At 34.1% G+C, this 23,283-nt stretch overlaps 1 protein-coding gene across 1 annotated transcript in view; it reads left to right on the forward strand.

The window, feature by feature from the left end:
* twin (CCR4-NOT transcription complex subunit 6-like twin) overlaps positions 1–23,283 on the forward strand; it is a 478,069-nt gene that overhangs the window by 441,500 nt on the left and 13,286 nt on the right. Inside the window, exons 4-6 of the mRNA XM_089639480.1 lie at positions 14,902–14,970; positions 20,551–20,708; positions 23,081–23,235. Of these exons, the coding sequence (XP_089495606.1) occupies positions 14,902–14,970; positions 20,551–20,708; positions 23,081–23,235 (382 nt within the window). The remainder of the gene's footprint in view (positions 1–14,901; positions 14,971–20,550; positions 20,709–23,080; positions 23,236–23,283) is intronic.

The following is a 23,283-nucleotide window of genomic DNA, read 5'->3' on the forward strand; positions in this document are numbered from 1 at the left end:
ATGTCATCCTATTTCAATTTAGAATTTGTTTTCGGGAATGAACGCAAGCAAATATTGGAAGTGGAAATTAACCCACTTTCCGACATCCGAGCGAGCTGGAACTCGGCAGATAGACTCGCTGTCGACGACTATGTTTTCTCTGAAATTGGATGGCATTACAGCAGTTAATATAAGAAGCAAATGTCTGTCTTACCCAATTGGGATTTCACACTGTTGTTTGCGCAGTTGACTCCAGTCCCTGGGAAGGAAGGTTCAATCGTCAGTCAAACCAAAAAAAAAAAATTAGGTAAACCTAATGACGGGTTGATTTTTAATTTATATTTACATAATGAATGAGGCATTTCTTTTGTGAAAAATAATATGTGTTTGATAACCACATTGTAAAATAACTGTATGGCTCCATTTTAATTATGATAATAGATGCCAAGTACATTTTATTTAATTAATTCGTATTATTTCACAATTTAATCATTAAAAATAATACTTAGTATTTTTGTAATTGTTGGTTTAATATTAAATTGTTCGAGAGTGGTATATTCTTTCAGTGTCGCCCCGAAGAAATGCCACAATTCAGAATCGAAGCGTTGTTACATTTCAAAGGCTTTAGCCGTATTTGGTGACCATCTCTGAATAGCCAGGTCTCACCTGCCCCTCCCCACTACCTTAAGAATCACAACATTTCCCTATTGGTAGCTGTTGGGACACTTGTGCACGACCTACACATATAAAAAAACACACTTTTTAATAATAAAGATTCAAAAAATGTTTAAGAACCAACCAGCAATTTTCATTTAATAATATGTCATTTTGTTGAATAATGCATAATCAAATTGAAAGCCACAATCTTAACGTCAACAAAATTTCCATCGTATCATAATATTCCTCCTCCCATTACCCTCCGCTATAATTATAGCGAGACATATTTTCTGATTGTTATTCCCGAGTTGATTATAATATTCCCGGTATTCAAAGCAATTCTTCAGCCGCCACTTCGAGATCTCATTTAAGATAGGAAATGGGACGTACTCTGTTCCTGTTGGTTCGAGGAAGAGGGTGCGGCAAATCTCCCGTTGACCTATAAACCACGGCTTTATCTTCCGGTAGTCTCATTCTTTTTCTCCCGGTCTTTTCTGCCAGGGAGGAAGGCTCTAAGCTCAAAGCTCGCCCGACAATGCAGTGACAATATAAGCCTCTCCAAGTAGGCGAAACCGATCCTAAATGCTTATTTAAAGTCTCGCTGTTGGGGTGTGCGGTGTGCAATCTGCAATCTGCAATCTGCAATCTGCAATCTGCGCATTCGACTAAATGATAAAATAAAAATAAAAACGTGTAGCATTTTTACTCACTTACCATTTTTCAAGCTGTGATTCTCAAACTTTTTCGTACTTGTTTTCCATTGTGTACAACTATTACATATTTATTTACATTATACTCCCATACGGGCTCTTACAAACACGTGATATATGTATATAATAATTTAGTGGAACATTATTAAAGAAGTAAATTTTGTTTAAGAAATTATAAAATAAAATATGCAAAATAATAACAAAAGTAAAATAATATGTATTTATGGGTTTTCTTATTATTGCCTTCTTGTATCTAAATTCCGTGAAGCTAAACACGGTTCTATGACAATTCGGGACAGTGACAAATCAACACACTTTTGAATAGTGATACAAAGTCATTAAGCGATGAAAAAAAACTACCATATAAACCTAACCTTACGTAACCTATTTTTTTCATCACTTTTCATGACTTTATATCACTTTTCAAAAGTATGTTGAATAGTCACTGTCCTGAGTTGTCCGGTTACCGTTTTACACGGTAATTTTGTCGTCCAATTTCCATGTGGGTCATCTTTTGGAATCTTATGTAATCGGGGTGGAAAAAAATGAAATCTTCTGTTTTTGTACCGATTTTGATACAGTTATTGAAATATGGCGGACGATATTTGACGTATGTTGTCTGTCATTGTTTTAGTTATATTGGAGGGTTTTTATATTATTTTTTTTAGTTTATGTACCTACACAAGGGACAAATGGGGTTAACATTGAAAAAATGCAAATGATAATTACTAACTGTCCAATTATGGTATAAAATAATAATTTGTAAACATAAAACATTAAGTATGTTGCATGATTTTTTCCTTTTACGTTAAAAAATATAGATAAATAAGCGTAAAGCGTAAACTTTTATTGTGTCAATGAACTTTATGTCTATGACATGTTAGCCCCACTAAACTGTTCTAATGCATAATTCCCATGAATTATATCCAGTTAACTTTACAGGACTTAGTTAACACACTAGACTTTCCGGAAAGCGTTTCCCGTTAATTATAAATGGTAATTTTGCCTGGAAATATCCACCGGCCGCCGAGGGCATTTCGTGGTTTTCTAAAATTTTATTTAACTATTTTATGGACGTGACACTGCGCGCTGTAGATGCGGGATATGAATATGGGATTGACCAGAACCACTGGCTAAATCACTCCTCGTGACGTCGCGACACCTGGGACCTCAGGACGTCATCGGACATAGCACCACTTATTTTATACAAGTTACATTATATACCTACGGGATGAAGCTCTTCGAAAGATAATATATCACTCGTATATTCTGACTAGGGGAATATCAGATTTTGAGTGAGGAAATATGAAGATAATGCAAGGCTCTGTGAGTTAAATTAATTGGATTAAAAGGGACGCTTGTAAATCGGACTGTGTGGTAAAAAGCCATGGTAGAGCTATTATGAATGGGGAGGGGGGCAGCATCACATCACAGCATCCTTAAACGTTTTAGACATGTAGAGATGACAGGTGGAGAAAGGAGCGCCAAATTCAAGTTAATCATTTGAGTTATGACATGTGTCGTTATTACAAAATAACATGTATGAGACGAAATCCAATAAACGAAAATAACATCAAGAGTCGCAATTTTGCATTTATTGATAGATGAATTGTACTCGTCCTTATAGTTATTGAATACTAAAATTGTATCAGTAAGGGTTTAATTAAATTTTCCGCGACGAGGAATTTCAATAATGTTATAAAATATAGTTATGACCCAAGTATAAGTGGACCTGCGGCGCGTTGAATAGCTCCATTTTCCATGCAAATTTCTCAACATTATGATCACCGCTCGAACCGCAGCTGAGTTTTATTATTTTATATCCCTATTCCTGAAATGATTACCTATAGAATATGTTAAACGAGGTTTCGGAAACTCTCACCCAAAACTCGAAACTTTAGAATCTATCTTGCACCTACTTCTGTTTTTCACTTCGATTAATTTTATCGTGCACCCCCAACTGGCTCTTGCAACCATTTTATAAGGTAATATTCTATTATTATAACTCATTATAAATGCCAGTAGGATAATAGGGACCAACAATGAATTAGTGCAGAATTTATTAATACCACTAATTAATTCAAAGCAGAAATTTCTGTTTTGTCTGAAACATCAACACACCGCGAGCTCTAGCGACGAGAAGCTTATATAGATTAATCTGTCTCGAATTTTTAGGTGAACGCAACAACTTCAGCTCTCCCACTACGAGCCATGAAATCCTGCTTTTCAATATCAATGTTATTATCAAAAAAAGTTGGTTTGGTGATTTTTTTACCCAATCGTTTGTTTGTTTTGTAGTAAAGTTATATTTCCGATATTATTCAATGCACTTTCTGTATTATTTATCTATTTAGCCATATTATAACAAGATGTCTTCTCGGTAAATCGAGTACTACAGAGCAGGTTTTAACATAGTTCAAAGGATGTCGTCATTGCCAACTTTGGATGTGAAATCGGAAGGAGGGGGCGTTACAGATTGTCGTGTGCATCTTACTATATTTGTGTTAGACAATACAAAACGGGACCTGCAGCCTTTGCAATCTTTACTTATTCTCGGGGTCGCAAAGGCTATATTTATTTAATGACCTGACACCAATACATGCTCACGTATATTGCCAAATGGCGTAGGGAGAGATATTCCGGACCCGGGCGAAAAACAAACCTTTTGCACATACGATGTTTTAATCATATTCTTTTTCTTCGCCGTTAGGCTTCAGAGCTCTTTCTCAGATGTTTTGCAGTTTTCTTTGCGCTATCAGTCCATTTTATTTGTCTCCTTCGTTTGATCCCCGTTTCGCTTACTCCAATACGGAACCCTTAAAAGGTTTTTAATTCCACCTGTCCGTTAATGGGACCATTTTACTTGCTTCGCCTTGTTTTTAATTCACTCGCTCGTTTTGACAGTATCGCAAGGAGACGCCTAACATGCGTTTTTTGTCATATGGTTATAAAAAATGATTTTCGTTCCAAATGACTTTTGGCATGATGTATTCTTAAAACAAACGTGTTCATCATCTGTATTTTTGTGGTTGTAAAATTTGCCCATCCCAATAGTCTTTTTCTGTTAATTAATAAAACATTTGTTATTTTTATTAAGTTTTTAATCCAACAAGACTGGGAGGGTGTATCAGATATATTCACAATTATTAAATTCAAAGAGAGAAAAAAAATTAAAGACGTTTTTAGGTACCTAATAATAACATAAGATAAAAATATCGTATAAATAAGTCAAATTACAATTTTAATTTAATTTAAATTAAAGGATCGTCTATCAGGTAGGTCGCCACATTATTTGCAGCCATCTCTCATTGAGTAGGGAGCTGAGCCATTCGAATGCAGCCACCACAGTGACATAGTTTGACTTCCATGTCCTGCCCCAGAAGCTAGGCTAGTCGGTGCCGAAGTAAGGTGGTGAAGTTGGAAAGTTGCGTGTATGCATTGTTGTAGCACACCCTCTCGTCTCTGCTTGTACCATTGCGCTGCTGGATATTGTGTCCACAACTCAGACGGGTACATGGCAGTGCATTATGTTTTTAAAAGTATTTAAAAGTAATCGCCTTGGGAGCATTTCAGCCCTTATATTGGTGGCTCTTCTTTGTCGTTCCGTATTTAATATATATTTCCAATCTTCTGTAAGGATGTGTCCCACGCATTTAACCCGTGAGGCCATAAGCAGTTTATTTCCTTAAAATCAGATTGGTGGAATATTTAGTGGCCCCTTGTTGTATTTGAATACGACGATGATTGGTTTTTAGAATTGTACAATAGGTTATGTGAGTTTGAGAACTCTTTAATCGAGGTTACCAGCAGTATCGTGTCATTCGCGTAGTTGACTTTATTTATCCGTGTAAGGTCGTCTATGTAGACATTAAATAGTGTAAGAGAAGTTGAGACATATTACCCCCTTTCCTGACTTCGATATAAAGAAATAAAGGTCTAGAATAAGCTAGATATATTTATACAGAAACACACGTGGATGTGATAATAGCCATTGTTCTTGCATCCTTATTTTCGGTCAACCGTAGAAAGAAGAGTTCCTAAATGTATTATTTGAACATAAACACTTATTTTTCCGCGTTATTCCGTATTTATTTTCCTTTTATGTGCCCGAGCGCTAGCTACGCCACTATAGTTTCCATTTTACATGAATCGCAATACGAATATAGCATGTTTAACATTTCATAGACTTGTTCGGCCATCCCATTTGAAATTCAATTTTCATTTTGTGTGTTTACTACTCAAGGTGGATGTTCAAATCCAATAAGGTACAAGCCGATAAAGTTTATTCACGCGACATGCATTGTAGTAATATAGACATGTCGCTGTTACTCGGAGTATATTTACATATTGAAATCAAATGTCCAAATTCTTTTATACTTTTCAATCTAACGTGCCAGGAATAAGGCCAAACCGCCCATACCAAACGATATCATTGAAGTTTTTATACTTATGTATATATGACTAGTGGGTTTACTGGTACATCGAATCCTTTATATCGGGGACGCCATCCATTCTCCTACACAATAATCATGGAAAATTGTAAAACCAAACACATGTACATTTTCTAAGCTTTAATTTAGTTATCCGAGGAAATGGTTCCGCTTTTCCAATAATTGCCATCGGTCTCATTGCATACTGCATAATATCACTGGCAATCAATTCATTATTCAGAGTGATACCAGTTGTGCGGTTCTATTGATTCCTAGACTAGACGACCACTTTGGTCGGCCCAGGGTAGCGATTCTCCAAACCGCGCCGCTCGCAATCGCCGTCGAAAGTACATACATTGGTCGACATTCTTATTCTTGAGTCTCGTCGACGGTATATATTTACATACGCCAAACGTCAAAAGTCATTCCACTCGAACAACGAGTGGTTCGAACCACTCGTTCTTCGAGTGGAATGACTTCGTCGAGAATCGAGCCCAGGATCGATAGGGACTACGGGCGCCATTTCTTGCCGTGTGCAGCGCAATCATTATTTATTAGGCGATGATCCTTATTATTCTTCAGTACGAGGAATCGATGCGGCAAAGGTGCTTACATGTATAACAGTTTGACCAGAATCGGTAAAGATGTGTTCATTACTAAGTAGTTGACTCACGTTTTGTTGTAATTCTGTTGTATCTGTATGTGTTTACCAGTTTTATTACCCGGCTTAGCACGTCATTTGGATTTTCTTTTAGATTAATTAATAACAAAACGTTGAACAGATTATTTTTCCCCTCGGTATGTTAAAAGACTTGTTTTAATTATATAACTAATTAAGCGCCCTTGAAGTGATTTTCTCACGAAAATGGCGCTATACAAATAATCCAATCATTAACTATTTACAAATTTGGCTTCCCTAATTTTTTCATATTTAAATTATTGTTTCCAAACTATTTAAATGTAATATTTGTGCTCAAGCTATATAATTTATTACTAGCGAACTTGTACCCATCAAAACTAATTTAGTTCCAACAACTTGAGACAACGGTAAACAAGAGAAAAAAAAATTATTGCAGATTTTTTTAAATTTGCATCTTCAATAAATTTTTTCGTGATTATTTTTACCGCATCTTCCATAAATGCATCGCAGGTTTTACTATTTACGTCAACTAATTGTTCGCAAGGTTCTCGAATTCCGTTCTCAAGAATTTCAAACATAACGGTACTTCTGATCTAATGTCTAATAAAAAAGCTCCTATCTGTCGTTTACATAAAAAAAATATTGTAATGCTATCGTGCTCACGTTTCTAGTTAATGTACAAGTTACATTTTTATAATGATTTAAACAAAATTTTGTATAGCAAATATTTTGTGTACCTGTAAATACAATTGAACTTTATTTGGAGCTTGTTTCGAAGCTTTTCTGAAGTTTCATTAGTGGTTCGATTAATAGTTGTCCCAAAATAAATCATCCGGCACGTAGGTATATCATCGTTAATTAACGGATAAACTAATCGACACTTAAAGTTCTCATTGCACATCGATTTGCGCAATCGTCATGTCGTTATGTCGCCAAATTTTTGAACAGCCGGAAAATTTTTATAAGTATTTTAACGAATTTTAGTCTTGCTTTTAATCACATAGTTTTGAATTAAATCTGCAACAGCCGCTAGCCGGGTTGTAAATTAGAGGTGTGCGATACCTAGGAAAAATGGTGTTCTTTCACGAAGGCGATACTGACAGGAGACTGTGTACACACCACTGTGTCATCTAGAAATGTTTGTAAAAATAGGTCTTAACTCTAAAATTCTCCTGGTATAGATTTTCATAACTTCAATAAACGAATAAATGGCATAAAAGGAAAACTATATGTTTTTTAATATTTGTTCCACGTTTTCGTATATGACTCATTCGCGTTCCCATTGTTAATGCATTTTTATTTATGTATAATGTAGTTCTGTATGTTTTTGTAGTTACGTGATCTTATTATGCTCTCATGAATCAGTATTGAGTCAACAAAATATCTGGAATACAAAGTTTTCGTTAGTCACCAAACATTCGACTGTGGGTTAGTCATTCTGTTCCCCATGGATCATCGAAAAGTTTTGCAAGGACAAAATTCGATGTTGTTTAATAATTTCAATAAGGTCCAGTACTTTTTTTTTGAAAATCGATATTATATATATATGTTATACTCAGTACCTACTGGATTTTGTGTGCCAAATTCGAGACGCTTTTTATTCATAAATTTAACTGCTTTTATTTGAAGAATACAATGTAAAATGTCGGCTTCTCCTCACTTTTGTTCTGCAGTGTACCGAAGTGTAAATATAATGCGCAATCGATTCCATTTTTCCGTGTAATTGAAAATCCCAATCCGCATTTTTGAGGTTATGATTTGAGAATCAGATAAAAAATTATCTTTAGCGTGCATGATTTTATATTATATTCATGGTAAGCCACAACAGAACATAATTAATAAAATTACCTATCCATTTCCATTTAACTCTAAATAACAATCTCACGTTTTAACTTCCGCCATGAGCTGACAAGGCATTATGTAAATGGTGTGTTCCATATTCTTCATTTTAACCAATCAAGCTTTCTCTCGATCCACAAAATTATAAAAACTAGGGACCTACTGATTGACATAATAATCGTTTGTTTTTCAAGATAACATGGAGTTTATATCAAATCATAATTGAAAAATTAAATTATAGTTAGCATTGCTAATTTTTCAATTTCTCAAATAGCGTTACGAATCCCCGTCACGTTTGGTGTAGGTAATTTCGTCAAGAATAGCGCCCAAAGTTTCATGTTTGCGTTATGATTAGTGATGGTATCGTAATAATGGTGATTTATAGAATAATATCGGGACGCGGAACATTTTACTGTTAGGGCTATTGGCTAATGCAAAAAAACCTCCGATGTGGTACGTGTGGCTTTTTAGGCTAAGAGATGAGCCAAAGTCGTGACTTGGAGGAATTTGGTACAAATGTGGCTGAATCTCGTCTTGTCAGGTTCGGTTTAACCGGGATGTGGCTTAACCGGGAGGTTTCAAATACCCAAAACATATTTTTAAAAGAATAAAATTGTACTGATAAAAATAATTTTGTAAATTATATAAATATTCGACTTCCTTTATATCTGTGACTTGAAGGAAGTTTATGACTGTGACTTGATCATTTATGGAGTTTTAAAAAAAAAAAATTTCTGTGGAGATTTGCGAAAATGTGCATTTATGTGAGTGGTAGATAGGCAGGTACTCGAATAACTAGATAGTTTCCAACATTCATCTTCCGATGAAGCCTCACATCATGCCGTAGCCCCACTGGCTCCGGGCAAGCAGAACTCTTGTACGATGATCTCATTAAAGCAAATCTTCTGGCACATAAATCAAGGAATAATCGTCTTTAAGGTTTTTATGTGGGTTTAGATTTCTATATAATATCATTTTAATTAACCGACAAATTTGTTTAATCGAGAGTTTACTGCGATTTCTAGAGCACACCAGTGTTCAACGGGGAAAATATACATTTCAGATTGCTTGAACATTATAAATGAACACGTTTTCCTACATGAGACGATTTCATTATTCAGATCTGCGCAACGTGGATATTTGCTTATCGATTTATTAAATCGAACACCAAATCAATAGTGATTTGATGCCCAAAATTTTAGGTATCTTTTGCTACCAAAAATATTATTTGAGCACGAAATTTTTGTCAGCAATTTACGAGTTATTCTACCTTTCTTGATCATCCCATATTATATTATAAAATTTTTGGTAGAATGTTTAGGAACCGAATACTAACTTTAAGAAATCTGGAAAAAAACTTTTTGCCGATTGAAATTGTTTTCTTTATTTAGAATTTCATCTATTCGTACATAAATAAAAGGCTTCCGGATAAATCACATGTTTCTGTGACCGAATTAAATTTGTTTTCTGTACAAAAGAGGACCTTCCGAAAAGGCGTGAATCTATTTCCTATCCAGACAGGTTTATTATCAGGTCCAAATAAAAATAGTTTAAATAGGAAATACATAACGGCACAGTAACCCAGAATACAGTAGGAAGCGAGATTTGGTCGAGCTGTTTTATTTGAAGGGTTCATATGGTTTTCTTTTTGGCAGTATAGATAGAAGTAATTACGTACCTACTTATAATTAGTATTATTTACATGGGTGTGTGTACAAAACTACCAGTTTTACATGATTTTAAAACTGGTTACCCAATAAATCAAACATCTCGTGTTGATGGTTTAAACCTGGTTAAATTTTATTAGCGAACATGTTCGGATACTTATACGTTATTATTATAATTATGGTGAGTCAATTATTATGTATTAGGCACTGATGAGGTAAACTGATAGAAGTGTGTTATGAGCGTGTCCGTGTTACCGAAGTTAGCTCAATTTTCAACTGGCGAAATTGATAACGAATTCAAATATCGACATTCTTTCTTAAATAAATAACAAATTTCATTGGCCAGTGTGTGATCGAAACTTTCTTTCGAAAAGTCTTATGCAAATCGGCCACATCAACTTTCTTTCAAATCGGTATAGTTTAATGGTAATTACCTTCATTTTGAGGTTTTATTTATGTAGACATTGTGAAATAATTAATTTGATCAGCTGTAAAAGAAAGAAAAATGTGAAATAAATTTGACCTTTCTTTTGTTACACCGACAAAAAATTTCTGTTCAGTTTGTCTCTTTAGTGATGTTTCCAGTCGTATTTTAGAAAAAAAAAAGTATTTTAAATTCACACAACGCTACATTAGTTATTATTGATGTTTACAAAGTTATTGTTTTGTTTTAAATTATTGTTTCCCTCGCAACGCAACCCGATAAAACAGAACAATTACAAAAAAGAATCACTATTGTTGTATGTTTTGTTTTGCCATTGTTCTGTTTTGTCGTGGAACCATGTATCATGACGTCTCCACCCTAAAACCAGTCCTCACAGCACAAAAAGCAATTTTTTAAATTATACTTAAAGTCTCCATCAGAACCCCTACATACTATGTTTTTAAAGTCCTGAATTTAATGTCTCTGAAACAATTATATTCAAAAGTTATTTCACTTCATTTTTATATTAAAAAACCAGAATAACTTTGCACATACAAACTCGAGTCGATTCACAAGATCCTCATTACAACGTACATTCCACCAACCTACAACAAAAACGACCTTTGGACAAAGAAATTTGCAATATTTCTGTACGAAATTATTTATAATCCTCTATCTTGCAATATAACCATACAAACAATTACCGACTTCAAAATAAGTATTAAGATATGAATTATGGACACGGGAAGGAAGAATGTAGATAAAATGTTGCAACCTTACCTTAAAAAACATAACAAAGATTACCGCTTTGTTATGTTTTTCTTCTAGATACTGCCTTATAATTTTTCTCTTGTAATATTCCATCACACTCACAAAAAAATAATTTAAAAAATGAACACATTTACAAAAATACTTTACCTAATTTACAATTCACCCACAAAACCATGTGACCTTAGAACGGGGTAAGGTCATATTCTTTTCAACATTTGTAAAATAATAATAAAATAAAATATAAAGTAAATGCACTTATAAATACATACAATACTCTTCTTGGGATTCTCTGTTCGGTGGTATTAGGTATCGGTAAAATAGTAATAATTTGTCTGTGAACGTCGTTCCGCGTGTTTTAGCCGTAATCCTTGACTTTTAAAAGTGCATTTTCTTCTCCAGGCTGTGGTACCGCCACGGGCCCTGGGGCATTCCGTGCAGTAAATTGAAAATGAACAAATAAAAATTGTCTGCGTTTAGCTACGAACTCACGTCCTTTTGTTTAGCTAGAATCACGATCCGTGTTTTTGAATTACACGCCAAATTTGAGTTCAAGTGTTCGCGAAAATTGAAACACAAGTTGCTTCACGATTCATGACCTATCTACAAGTATTTTGTACCGTTTATTTTTATATGGTTACCAAATATGAATGATGTGATTTATGATTACAGGTGGCAACCCCATTGGCTCAATTGACTACGTTCTAATTTTGGTTTTTAGTCAGTATCTTGAGGTTTGAATGTCTTCATCGTAGACATAGATCAGCCCATCAGGGAAAGGTAAACGAGTTGAGTTGCGGGAAGGCGGCTTTATCGTCTCTCTTCCCGTGATTTGTTCATAAATTAATCTGGTAGTATACAGGTTACTCGCATTGTAATAATCACTATTTAGTCCTCGAAAATAAAATCTGCCTAAGAATTTCTGGTCCTTTTCACAATGGCGCGCAAATTGCCGACTGCGGCAAAAACTTAACTACCAATTCCAAATTGGGTTATCAAAAGTTCGGGCTTATTTCCAAAGTTGAACATTTGAACTCTCCTCCTGGTGCCAAAAATATGGTCACATAGTATGCCCCGTCACCTCGTCGAAATGATTAAATTTTTTTAGCAGCTCTATCAATTTGGATGTATACGGTCTCCATGTTTATCTTTCTTGTTTGTCTTCCACTTGCTTCTACATACTCTGCGATTTTTCGTTTGCATATTTGCAACGCTTGCTTATTTCAAAACAACACTAATACTAAATGTAGAATTATCTTCTATAGAACTAACTATCTGGTCCACTGAGATTAGCGACTTTGTTTTTGCTTTTGTTATACATTTTTTTAATAAATAAATAAATCTATTTTCAATGTTTTTTTTACCTTATTAAATTCAGTTTCTATTATATTGGGATCGCAGGTCACGTGGCTATTATAAAAGAGGGTTATAGATTTGTAACTCCCAAAAGTTGGGAACCGGCTATCTACATCCTTGATCTGTTCTTGCAACGTCTGTTGATAAACAGAATATATGATAAAGCCTGAATTAATCCCATTGTAATTTATTACAACATTTGAAAAAGTTATCATCAAATTCGCGGATAGCTAAAGCTTCTCTAAACCAAACAATTTTTAAATAATATTTTAGCGGCCATTTATTTTTTCTCTTATTTCCATTTATTATCCCTCGGAAAATAAAACTTTTCCTTTTTTTTTAAATAAGTTATTCCAAAGAATTCTTTTCTGGTATCAACAATGTTATTATTCAAAAAATAACTTGAAAATCTTCAAGTTTTAATTTGATGTAGGTTTTTTTACCCTCGAGTGCTTTGCATTTTTTGACCGAAAAGTTGATTGAAGAATTGCGAAAATGGTTTCATAATTTAGAAATAGTATAAATTAACATTTTATTTCTTTTTAGCTTCTTATTATGGATAAATAAAAATACGTACTCCGGCATTGGAAACTAATAAGCCATTTACAAATTAATTTTGACTGATAATATTATGCCTTATATTTGGTGACATTATTAAATTTTGCGATTCGTGTATGAATTCTCATCCTTCGGTCCAAAAATAGTAAAATGGTTATTAGATTTATTTCGGCAGGACAGATTCTGAATTATTAATAAAAAAAATGTCATTTGATAATTTATTGCGCACCTTCTTGTATATTGGCCTTTAATTATTTTCTGTTAAAATTAAATAAACCTATACAAATAAATTTTTTATAAATATTTAAATTTGATATTACGTACCAAACAACAAATATTGATATCGTGATAGTTTCTTAGAACAGGCACTGCCTAGTTACAAACTAATGTTGACTCGTCCATCATGTAATCACATCTGTTTTGCAGCCTATCCTCGACGTACATCTACTTTTCTTATTATTACATATAATTGTGCATATATCCAATATGCATGAATACCTTATTTGGCCTGATTCTGTAACTTACAATTTTCTCTATCAATCGACGGTCTCGAAGAACAATGTCGGATGTGCAAATTTGTAGTTTTGCAGCAGAGCTGTTTAAAGTTTCGTTTCTGCATTTTAACTGTTTTTGATAATATATTTCTCCAAATAAATAGGGGTTAATGCAAAATATTAAACAGTATAAATTTATATTTTGATCTCAAAAACAGTAAAATACAGAAACCATACTTTAAACAGCTCTACTGCAAAACTACAAACTTCTTCGGACCATGGAATTGTACAGTAATAATAATAAATGAAAATCCACTATATTCATTCCAATGAAATGATAGTTTGTAGTAACTTTGAAGCGGAAGGCGACTTCTTATAGTAAAATCAGGTTTAAAACATGTTTTGACATCCTTCATTGTAATATATTCGCATTTCTGTCGGTTTTTTGTTCATCTCCGAATGAATGAAATTAACTTGATTTCTTAGATACAATAACGACTGTGAAATAATAGGTACCCACTACCACGTAAGTATGGTGAGTAATAATATGTACGATGATGCAGAGATGGGGTTTTGACACAAAAAACGAAAGTGAGAGCCACCATGATTAATTTGATATTTAATGCCATTTGGTTGCATAGCTTTTTTGACATTTGCAGATTCTAATCCGTATGAAAACACGTATTTCCTCGGTAAGTCGAAATATGCTGTGGGTGGAACACCAGAAGAAGAAGTTGTAATTTATAACGAGCTTCTACGAAATATCTGACCATGACAGCAGCTTTGGTGGCCAGAAGACGTCAACCGGGTGTTCGAAAACAATATGTTTTTAACAGCGTTTAGGTTTATTTTGTAGAACTTAAAAAAATCGTTAACCCTAACACGGGACTTATCTTTATATTTTATTTATTTTAAATTAAATACATGTGTTTATCGTCAGTTACCGTATTAAGATACTGTCACATTTCAACGCTTAAATAAATAATTGTTTTGTCATGCCGATAAAGTTTTCTACAAAATATATAGCAAATAGTAAGTTCTCTGTTTTTTCGATGCCACGTGTTTCCATGGTAAAATTGTCTGTTTGATGTAACGAGGGCGGCCTTGAGTTCTCGTGGTTTGGTTATTTTTATGCGCCACTGAAAACCAAGATTTGTCGAACCAAAAAAAGAACCTAAATGTAAAAGCATAGAGGAATAAAGAAGGGTCTGGCATTGAGGTAAACAAATCTCCATGTGACATTGAAACTATATAGGTAATAAGTTGGTCAAATCGAATTCGACAAAAATATAATAGGTACCTATGGATCAATAATTATGTAATTTTCTGCAGGGTTTGTGTGACTATGTCTTATCTAAAGTATTATTTATTTGTTTCAGTAACGGCTGCCCACCCGCCCCAACGCCCCTGGATCCCCCTCACCAGACCCAACAGGACAAGACCAACATGTAAGTTACATCACTCTTCTCATTAACCTCATCGTATTGGTACTCTAACGGCCACGTTCATCAGCTAACATGTGCCAACGCCAAGTTAAGTGAACATTCACCCTTAGGGACGGATTCTGAATATCAATTCGTAATATTAAAATCAATAAAATAACATCTGTCCCCTTATTCGTCGAGAATAGGAAAAGTTAAACTTCAACCCTGTACCTTTTAGCCTCCATGAAACTGATATGCGAATGGAGTTAAGTAGTTATATGTATATGTTGACTTTTATCTTGTAAAATAAATATTGTTACTGAATATCGTGAACAGCGTTCCGTATGTTTATTATGAACAGAATGGATGTACATTTTTTTTAATAAATCCATTTCAATTTCAATTTAAATCCGTACTTAGATATACTACTACATAATATGTAATCTCTTCAAGATGAAGAATGAATATTATATTGTTTCTTACTAGCAATCATTGTTTTCAAAAGTAGTTTTTTTAGGTGCATACAACGGTGTTCCAATTATTAGAGCCACATTTTACTTTATTTTATTTTTGCATTAAATATTTTAGAAAGATTAAGAAATGTAATTTTATTTACATTTACTACTTTAAAAAAAAACTAAAGTTCAAATGTTTTGACCGGTCGGTGGCCGAGTTGACATCGCGTTTGGGTCCCACCCAGGCGTAGTGTGTTCAATTTCTCAGCTGGCTAAGTCCTCCGTCACAACACAAGCAACATTTTCAGCTTACTGTGGTGGTAGTAGGAGATTTTCAAATATTGTCAGGTTATTCGTATCCCGGGAATGTTTGTCTTTCTTTAAAAAAAAATGCCTAATAACACATGCGTGCCCCGATTCTTCTTGGCATGCTTTCTACGCATTTTTCGAAGTTTTCTTATATTTTCCCTTCTATGGCAGACCTCTACCAAGCGCTCTATCAGATAGCGCTTGTATATGATCATCTTTTCATGAGCTAAAATAGGTTCTCTATTGGGTTAGGGTCTGGCGAATTTCCAGGCCAGTCAAGATCATTCACTTGTTGGTCAGACCGTCAGACCTCTACCAAGCGCTCGATCAGATAGCGCTTGTATATGATCCCCCTTTCATCAGCTACCATAGGTTCTCTATTGTGTTAGGGTCTGGCGAATTTCCAGGCCAGTCAAGATCATTCACTTGTTGGTCCTGGATGAATTTCGTCACACTTTTCGCTTTGTGGCAAGTTACCGAGGCGTGCATAAATGTGTAGTCCCCATCCAGAAGCCACTCCCGAGTCTGGGGGAGCATCTTTATCTTAATTTCATCATAAACTAAAGTATACGAATTTTGCACAGTGGCTCTATTAATTTGACCGTACGGTGTAGTGCTTACGTATCTTGTACATTTTCATAATATAAGTAAGAAATTGTTTGTTAGTCGATATAATCGCCATTGTGTGATGCTCACTGAACGAACTGTTTAGTTGTTCCATTAGCCATGAATAGTGTAGCGATTGCTCATGATCAATACAATTAGCGCGTAACACGTATTGGCTATTCACTGAGGACAACAAAAGCCCATTATTTGTTTGATCGGCTTTTCTGGCGTTGGAATGCCTCTCTTCATTATTATCCCATCATTAGCCTGTTACGTGGATTATTGACGATTTTCCGGGGATGTAATTCATAGTCATTCAATTATGCAAACATTACTTATTAATTACATAAATTTTGTTCAAATAATGTTTCATTTTTATGTAATACTAGCTGTACCCCACCATGCGTTTCAGTGACTCAGTCTGTCTGTGCAGATAGATAAACAACAGATTAGTCCAACATATGGCGCTGTTTTTCCACAACAGATATTGTTTACCTGTCACAGGTGACATCTGTATAATATAGGTATATAAAAACACACGCGTATTCGAATGTAACATTTCAAAGCAATCGGGGAACAACTTTTTGAGATTTAAGATTTATTAACATTTTTATTTATATAGATGTGTGATTACTGGTCGCTTATTCTCTTTGCCTTTATATAGATGTGTGATTACTGGTCGCTTATTCTCTTTGCCTTTATATAGATGTGTGATTACTGGTCGCTTATTCTCTTTGCCTTTATATAGATGTGTGATTACTGGTCGCTTATTCTCTTTGCCTTTAGAATAATTATGGAACCCGCAAATTATTGGGGGATGTAGGAAAGATGGGTAGCTACAGCCGTTTCAAGAAACTTTTTGATTCTAAATTATTATTATTTGTAATATAAAACATTCGAGCACTAAGCTGAAGCACTAATTATTTATAGACGTATTTGAGAGGAAATTGAAAAACAGCTGAAATAATACTAGTGAAGTCTCAATTTCCTTTGAATGCAATCAAATCGATTGATGCAATCAAATCAATCAATTCAATCAAAATGTAACCTTTTCGTTCTGAACTTGAGAATGAATTCATTTATGCTACTAGTCTAGTGAACCAAGTGTTGTTACTAACGCTTTGTTTGAATGAAGTGTAAAATTCCTTCTTAAATACGAATTAAATTGATGGGTAAATATTTTGGCTTTGACAACTGTTGGACACAAGTTAACCCATTGCAGGTAAATAATATCATGTTATTGAAATAGCTCCCAAGTAACTATCAATATTTACAAAAGAATTGCTAATTATAATTATTTTCATTGCAATAACAATCTATTTCAATGTCATTTATCATTTTTGTCTGACATTGGCAACACCAAGTTCACGAACTGCGATTCGCCAGCGAATCTACATAATATTTATGAGATATTCCAAGACAGGCAGCTTTATGATCAATATCTATTGAATCGGCTGGTAAATGGTAATATCACCGGGATAACGCCTTGCCTTGTGCCTTGTTCATCCGAGAGTTTATCACCGGCCAGAATGCTTGCATACGAAAGTAGTTTTTTTGTTTGTTCAACTTCACGGAATTTCGTACAAGCTATACGTAATTTTATAACAGCCATTATTTATCGAGCCGCTGCCAGGACCGTAATCTAATTATTAGAATAAATAATCAATCATTTTTGTCTTTCTAAAGCATGAGTTTTGTTTTCAATCTGTTTGGTGAGGTATTTTGACCATGTAACGTTATAGCATTTAAAAGAAATTGAAAATTGCCTTCATTGCCTACATTTCGTGACCTTCCAATGTTTTTCCTGATCCATCGCTTTCCTAAATTCTGCAGGGAACTTTTTTATAGATCGTACCTAATCTCAGAACAACACTTTTTTAGATGACGTACTTGTTTTTCTAATTCAAATTATTACAAATTTTACGGTAAGTACGTATGTTTTTGCTTTGTTTTTTATGGCCATAAAACACAATTATTGAATGACGTAATGAATAAAAATCGTTTTTATTATTATTATTATTTTTAATTTCCGATTTGTGCTGCAATGGACTTATTGTATATTGTTTATAGTTTTCTGCTTGTTATTTTTGTTTCCGAGCACCAAATAATAAAAATGATTTCAATAAAATATATTTCATTTCCGAATTTGTTCTCCGACTCTGATTTTTAATAATCCGGCATTCATTGGCATTGAATTCAATAGACCGTTCCGATTTGCTGTCTGAAATCTTGACTTTTCTTATATAAGTCCTATTAAAATATATTTGAAAGACGGTGTGGAATACTTTGAAATATGTAGGTTATTAAATCAGTTTTATGTTGTTTCTAAGCTGATTTACTTATTTGAATAACAACACACACCCGGCAATGGAAATTCATCAATCGGTTGAGCTGATTTTGGGAAAAACTTTTTTACTTTAATAGATTAATTTCAGTATTTTTTTCATTAATACGATTTATTATTTTCAACACAACATAATTTATGAATGTCCTTGATGTCTCCAGCTAGCTTTTAATATTGTCTGATAAAGGTTATCCTTATTTTCATTATTAGGTCCTTATAATATAATTCGTTGGAATATTTCGTCAGCATTTTTTTTATTACGACAACTCCAATTTATTATGTAAATGAATTTAATAAAATATTTTCATTGCTGCCAATAAATTTATTTTATACTTATTGGGATTTTTGTTGTTAACAACAGTGTTTTGTTGTAGTGGTCTCATGTTTATCGGCGCCTTTTAACGCATTGGTGCGGAATTTAGTAAGTATAACATTGTTAACCTTTACTTACCCGAAGGTAAAAATCACGTATCACCCGAAGGGGAGTCACTAGGTCCCTCATATATCGCGGAGGGATCGTGTCTCTTACTTACCCTTCTTATTTACCCTTGCTGTAATCCAAAATTATAGTATGTGAAGTAAAAACAAATTAGATATCGCACAAAACTCTCCTTTGGGTATGTGTATTACCGGTCCTGAGCCAAACGGCGCCTGGCGCGAGAAAAAATTTGGCGCCCCTGTCAAAACAAGTAGACGCCTAGGTAGTTGGATCACTGTAATCAATAATATTCGGATGACTTGTATTTTTGGGTAGCGCCGTTTTTATGAAAAATATTTTCAAGAGCGACGTATTAGGACTGTTAGGCGTTAGGTATTATCAGCGCCTCAACGCCTGGTTAATTCGGCGCTCGGAGCGAACTGCTCCAATTGCGCCCGAATAGGGCCGGTCCTGGGTTCGGGAGGGTGACTGTATATAGATAGCATGGTGGTCTTTGAAAATGAGTTTGCAAAATCTTAATGTAGCTGCGTCTATTTTTATAGTAATCTATTATTTTAATTTTTTTTAAATGGTTGTGTAATAATAATGGACCTCCAAAATATAGAAAAAAGAATATTTAATCAGTCGTGAAATTTTCAATCAACCCTACTATTTTCAACTCCGAATATCATTTCCATAAAAAGTTATGGCGCTTTGAAATGTTTATTCAACTTCCTAAAAATTATAAAATATGGCTTGTATTGAATCTATCTTTTTATGTGTTGAAACCTTGACTATAATAATATCTCCCACAGATAATACAAACTTTTTAGGTGTTGAAACATTGACTATAATAATATCTCCCACAGATAATTCAAACTTTTTAGGTGTTGAAACCTTGACTATAATAATATCTCCCACAGATAAAACAATCTTTTTAGGTGTTGAAACCTTGACTATAATAATATCTCCCACAGATAATACAAACTTTTTAGGTGTCGAAACCTTGACTATACTAATATCTCCCACAGATAATACAAACTTTTTAGGTGTTGAAACCTTGACTATACTAATATCTCCCACAGATAATACAAACTTTTTAGGTGTTGAAACCTTGACTATAATAATATATCCCACAGATAATACAAACTTTTTTTCTTCGATTTCCTCATTACGTACTCTTATTGGGGATGCCATAGTCTCGCTGGCTCCAGATGGTTGGGAGCAGTTGGGAATTTGTGCGGTTTCACATAAAAAAAAATATTATTGAATTTTTTTCTTTGAGGCTCAGATTTTAATTTTTTTTTTTATTTATTTTTTTAATTTTTTTTTTTTTTATTTATTTGTTAATATTTAAACCTGCTAAACTACTTATGTAGTTGGTCAGCAGGATACTTCTTTTTGTAAAAGTGGATTAAACTTGAATATATAAAAATTTATATATCAAATGATTATTTTATGCATTGTTGCAGGCATTTTCACGGTGATGTGTTACAACGTGCTGTGCGACAAGTATGCCACCCGGCAAATGTACGGCTACTGCCCAAGCTGGGCCCTCGATTGGGAGTACAGGAAGAAGGGCATCCTGGACGAGATCAGGCACTATGCTGCGGACATCATCAGCCTGCAGGTATGTACAGAATCACTCAAGTGAAGAGGCCAACTATAGATAGTAGAAACAAATAGACATGCGGCGTTGAAGCGTACCGACTGTAGGCGGGGAGTGCGTTTTGCAGAAGTACGGGTTAACGATTTTGGTGACACTTGAAGTGCTCGCAGCTTAATGTTAATAATAGATATATTCTAGAATCACTCTAGTCATGAATATACATATACAAAATTAAAAAAAAAACCTTTACAAGTTTGGTGGTTGGAGTGTCAAATAAAATAAAATGTATTGAGAAATATAAATTCAAAAGTAATTGGGAAAAAGAAAGAATTGTTATGTTTATTAACCACAGCCTATTTGTGTGAGTGTATGTGTATGTACCTATACGTAGGTTTAACAAAGTAAGGTGAGAAATAAGTTTTGCTGTTTAGTTTTAAATTGGCGGCTTACGAAAGAAATAACAATATTCAGACAATTTTCTGAGCCAAAATGTTGGAAAGTAAGGTTAATTCAAGTTTTGAAATAGTGGTTATTTATATTTCTATTGCAATTATTAGCCTATACTTGCGATTATAACAGATGTCAGAGCCATCACAGTCTGATGGAACAAAATGTTTATTGCCAATTATATGAGAATTTTTATTGGTTTATATTATGTATTTTTAAGGCACAATCCTCTTTTTTCTTAACTCTTCTTCACTTGGATGTCTTTGCCCAGACCTTCTCGATGAGCATAAAGGCATAGTTCAACATTAAGACATTTTAATTTCTTTTATTATTAAAATTTCGCCATTGTATAGGATATCCGATTACACCAGCGCCAACAGCTGCATTCTGAATTGGACTACTTGGATTTTGTCAACATTTCGTTAAGATCCTATTCAACATTATCATCTATCATTTGTCGACATGACCAGTCTGATAATTTGTTCCCTGTAGTCTTCTTCTGGTATTTCCTATATTTTGGTTTACTAAAAAAAATGTGAAAAATCACCCAAATACCTACTTATTAGTCCAGAGCGAAGGGACTTTCTTCTCTGCCACAACGGTTGTCTAAAAACGAATAGTTAATTCTTCTATTAATTATTTAACATTGTACCTGCCAAAGGTTAAAGCGTTTTGTAAAAAAATCACCTCAAGGACACTTAATACTTTTTCACCTTTTACTCTGTTTTCATAAATGCACATTCCGGTTCACCAGAACCATTTTTATTTACTTTGGCAAAACCGATACTAAGTTTGTGGTTTCCACCACAATGTCCAAAATAGTTTTACCCGATAAAATATATACGCAAAATTTACAAGATAGTAAATGCCTTCCTTACCTCAACAATTTTTTCACATGTCGTGTCCGTTGAATTTTTCAATGAAAAAAATGTTTGTGATTCCGGACACATTTGGCATTGAAAAGTCACAAGGTTTGAGACACTTTCTGGGAATCGGCTCTTGGTGACTGGGACCGAATGGCCAAATGCCCGGCCATGTGGCCCATCCTGATGGAGTCACTGCCCTTTTCAGGCAACTAGTATGCGGGTCATGTCCTGTGACCACAAGCTCCAAACCACACGCAAGTATCTGCTTGATATTTCAACAGCAACAATTGTTCCTTTACCCTGTAATAATAAATTTTCATAATATGATGATGTCATTATGACCTCAAACACCATCATTATGGAAACAACAATTATAATTGATCTTGTCCAGTAAATTTTTTATTATTTATTTTCCTCTGTTACAAGCAAATGCTTAAATAGTTCACAAAGTTTACATATTTACTGATAAAATAAAAAATATCCTTTTTCCTCCTCAGATTTTGTTAATATTTCCCACATACAAACTCAGCTTTCTGTTAATTTTAGTTTTCATATTCTTTGAATGAAAAAGACGGCAAAACATAATATATAATTTTTTTTAATGTATTCAGTATTCATCGATATAATTCCCCTAGTTTCTGTCATCTGTCACTTTTGTTGGTTAGGCTTTGTTTGACTTGAATTAATATTTTTAAACTACGAATAATGTGAAAACAAATTGACTATGAAAAAACATGTTGAGCATATTCTATTAATTATTGATTTAAAACAAGCATATTCTATGGTATCTGATATTAGCGACAGGTCTACTGATATAGCTTTCCTAAAATTCAATTTTCATGTTGGTATCCAGTGATAAAAATTTGTCCATTCAAGAATTATAATTTATATGAATTCAACCAATCACATATCCAGAATAGGGCACCTGATTACTTACACCTTAACTTTTGGTTAACACTTGGTTTTTACCAAGAGAGAGAGAGAGAGAGAGGGGTGAAAGAATGCACAGTGATTGAATAGAAACTCAAAGAACACACTTTTATTAGATCTAGGAGATTAATGATTTATTTTCTTTTGCAGGAAGTGGAGACGGACCAGTTTTATAATTTCTTCCTCCCCGAGTTGAAGCAAGATGGCTATGACGGAATTTTCTCCCCCAAGTCCCGAGCAAAGACTATGGCTGAGAATGAGAGGAAATACGTTGATGGCTGTGCTATTTTTTTTCGGTCAGCAAAGTAAGTATCCACAACCAATCCCATGTTTATAAAGTCTTAGCCAACTTC

The sequence above is a fragment of the Hesperophylax consimilis genome, chromosome 14, assembly GCF_061612785.1.
Source record: "Hesperophylax consimilis isolate HC1 chromosome 14, BYU_Hcon_1.0, whole genome shotgun sequence".
Taxonomy (NCBI): Eukaryota; Metazoa; Arthropoda; class Insecta; order Trichoptera; family Limnephilidae; genus Hesperophylax; species Hesperophylax consimilis.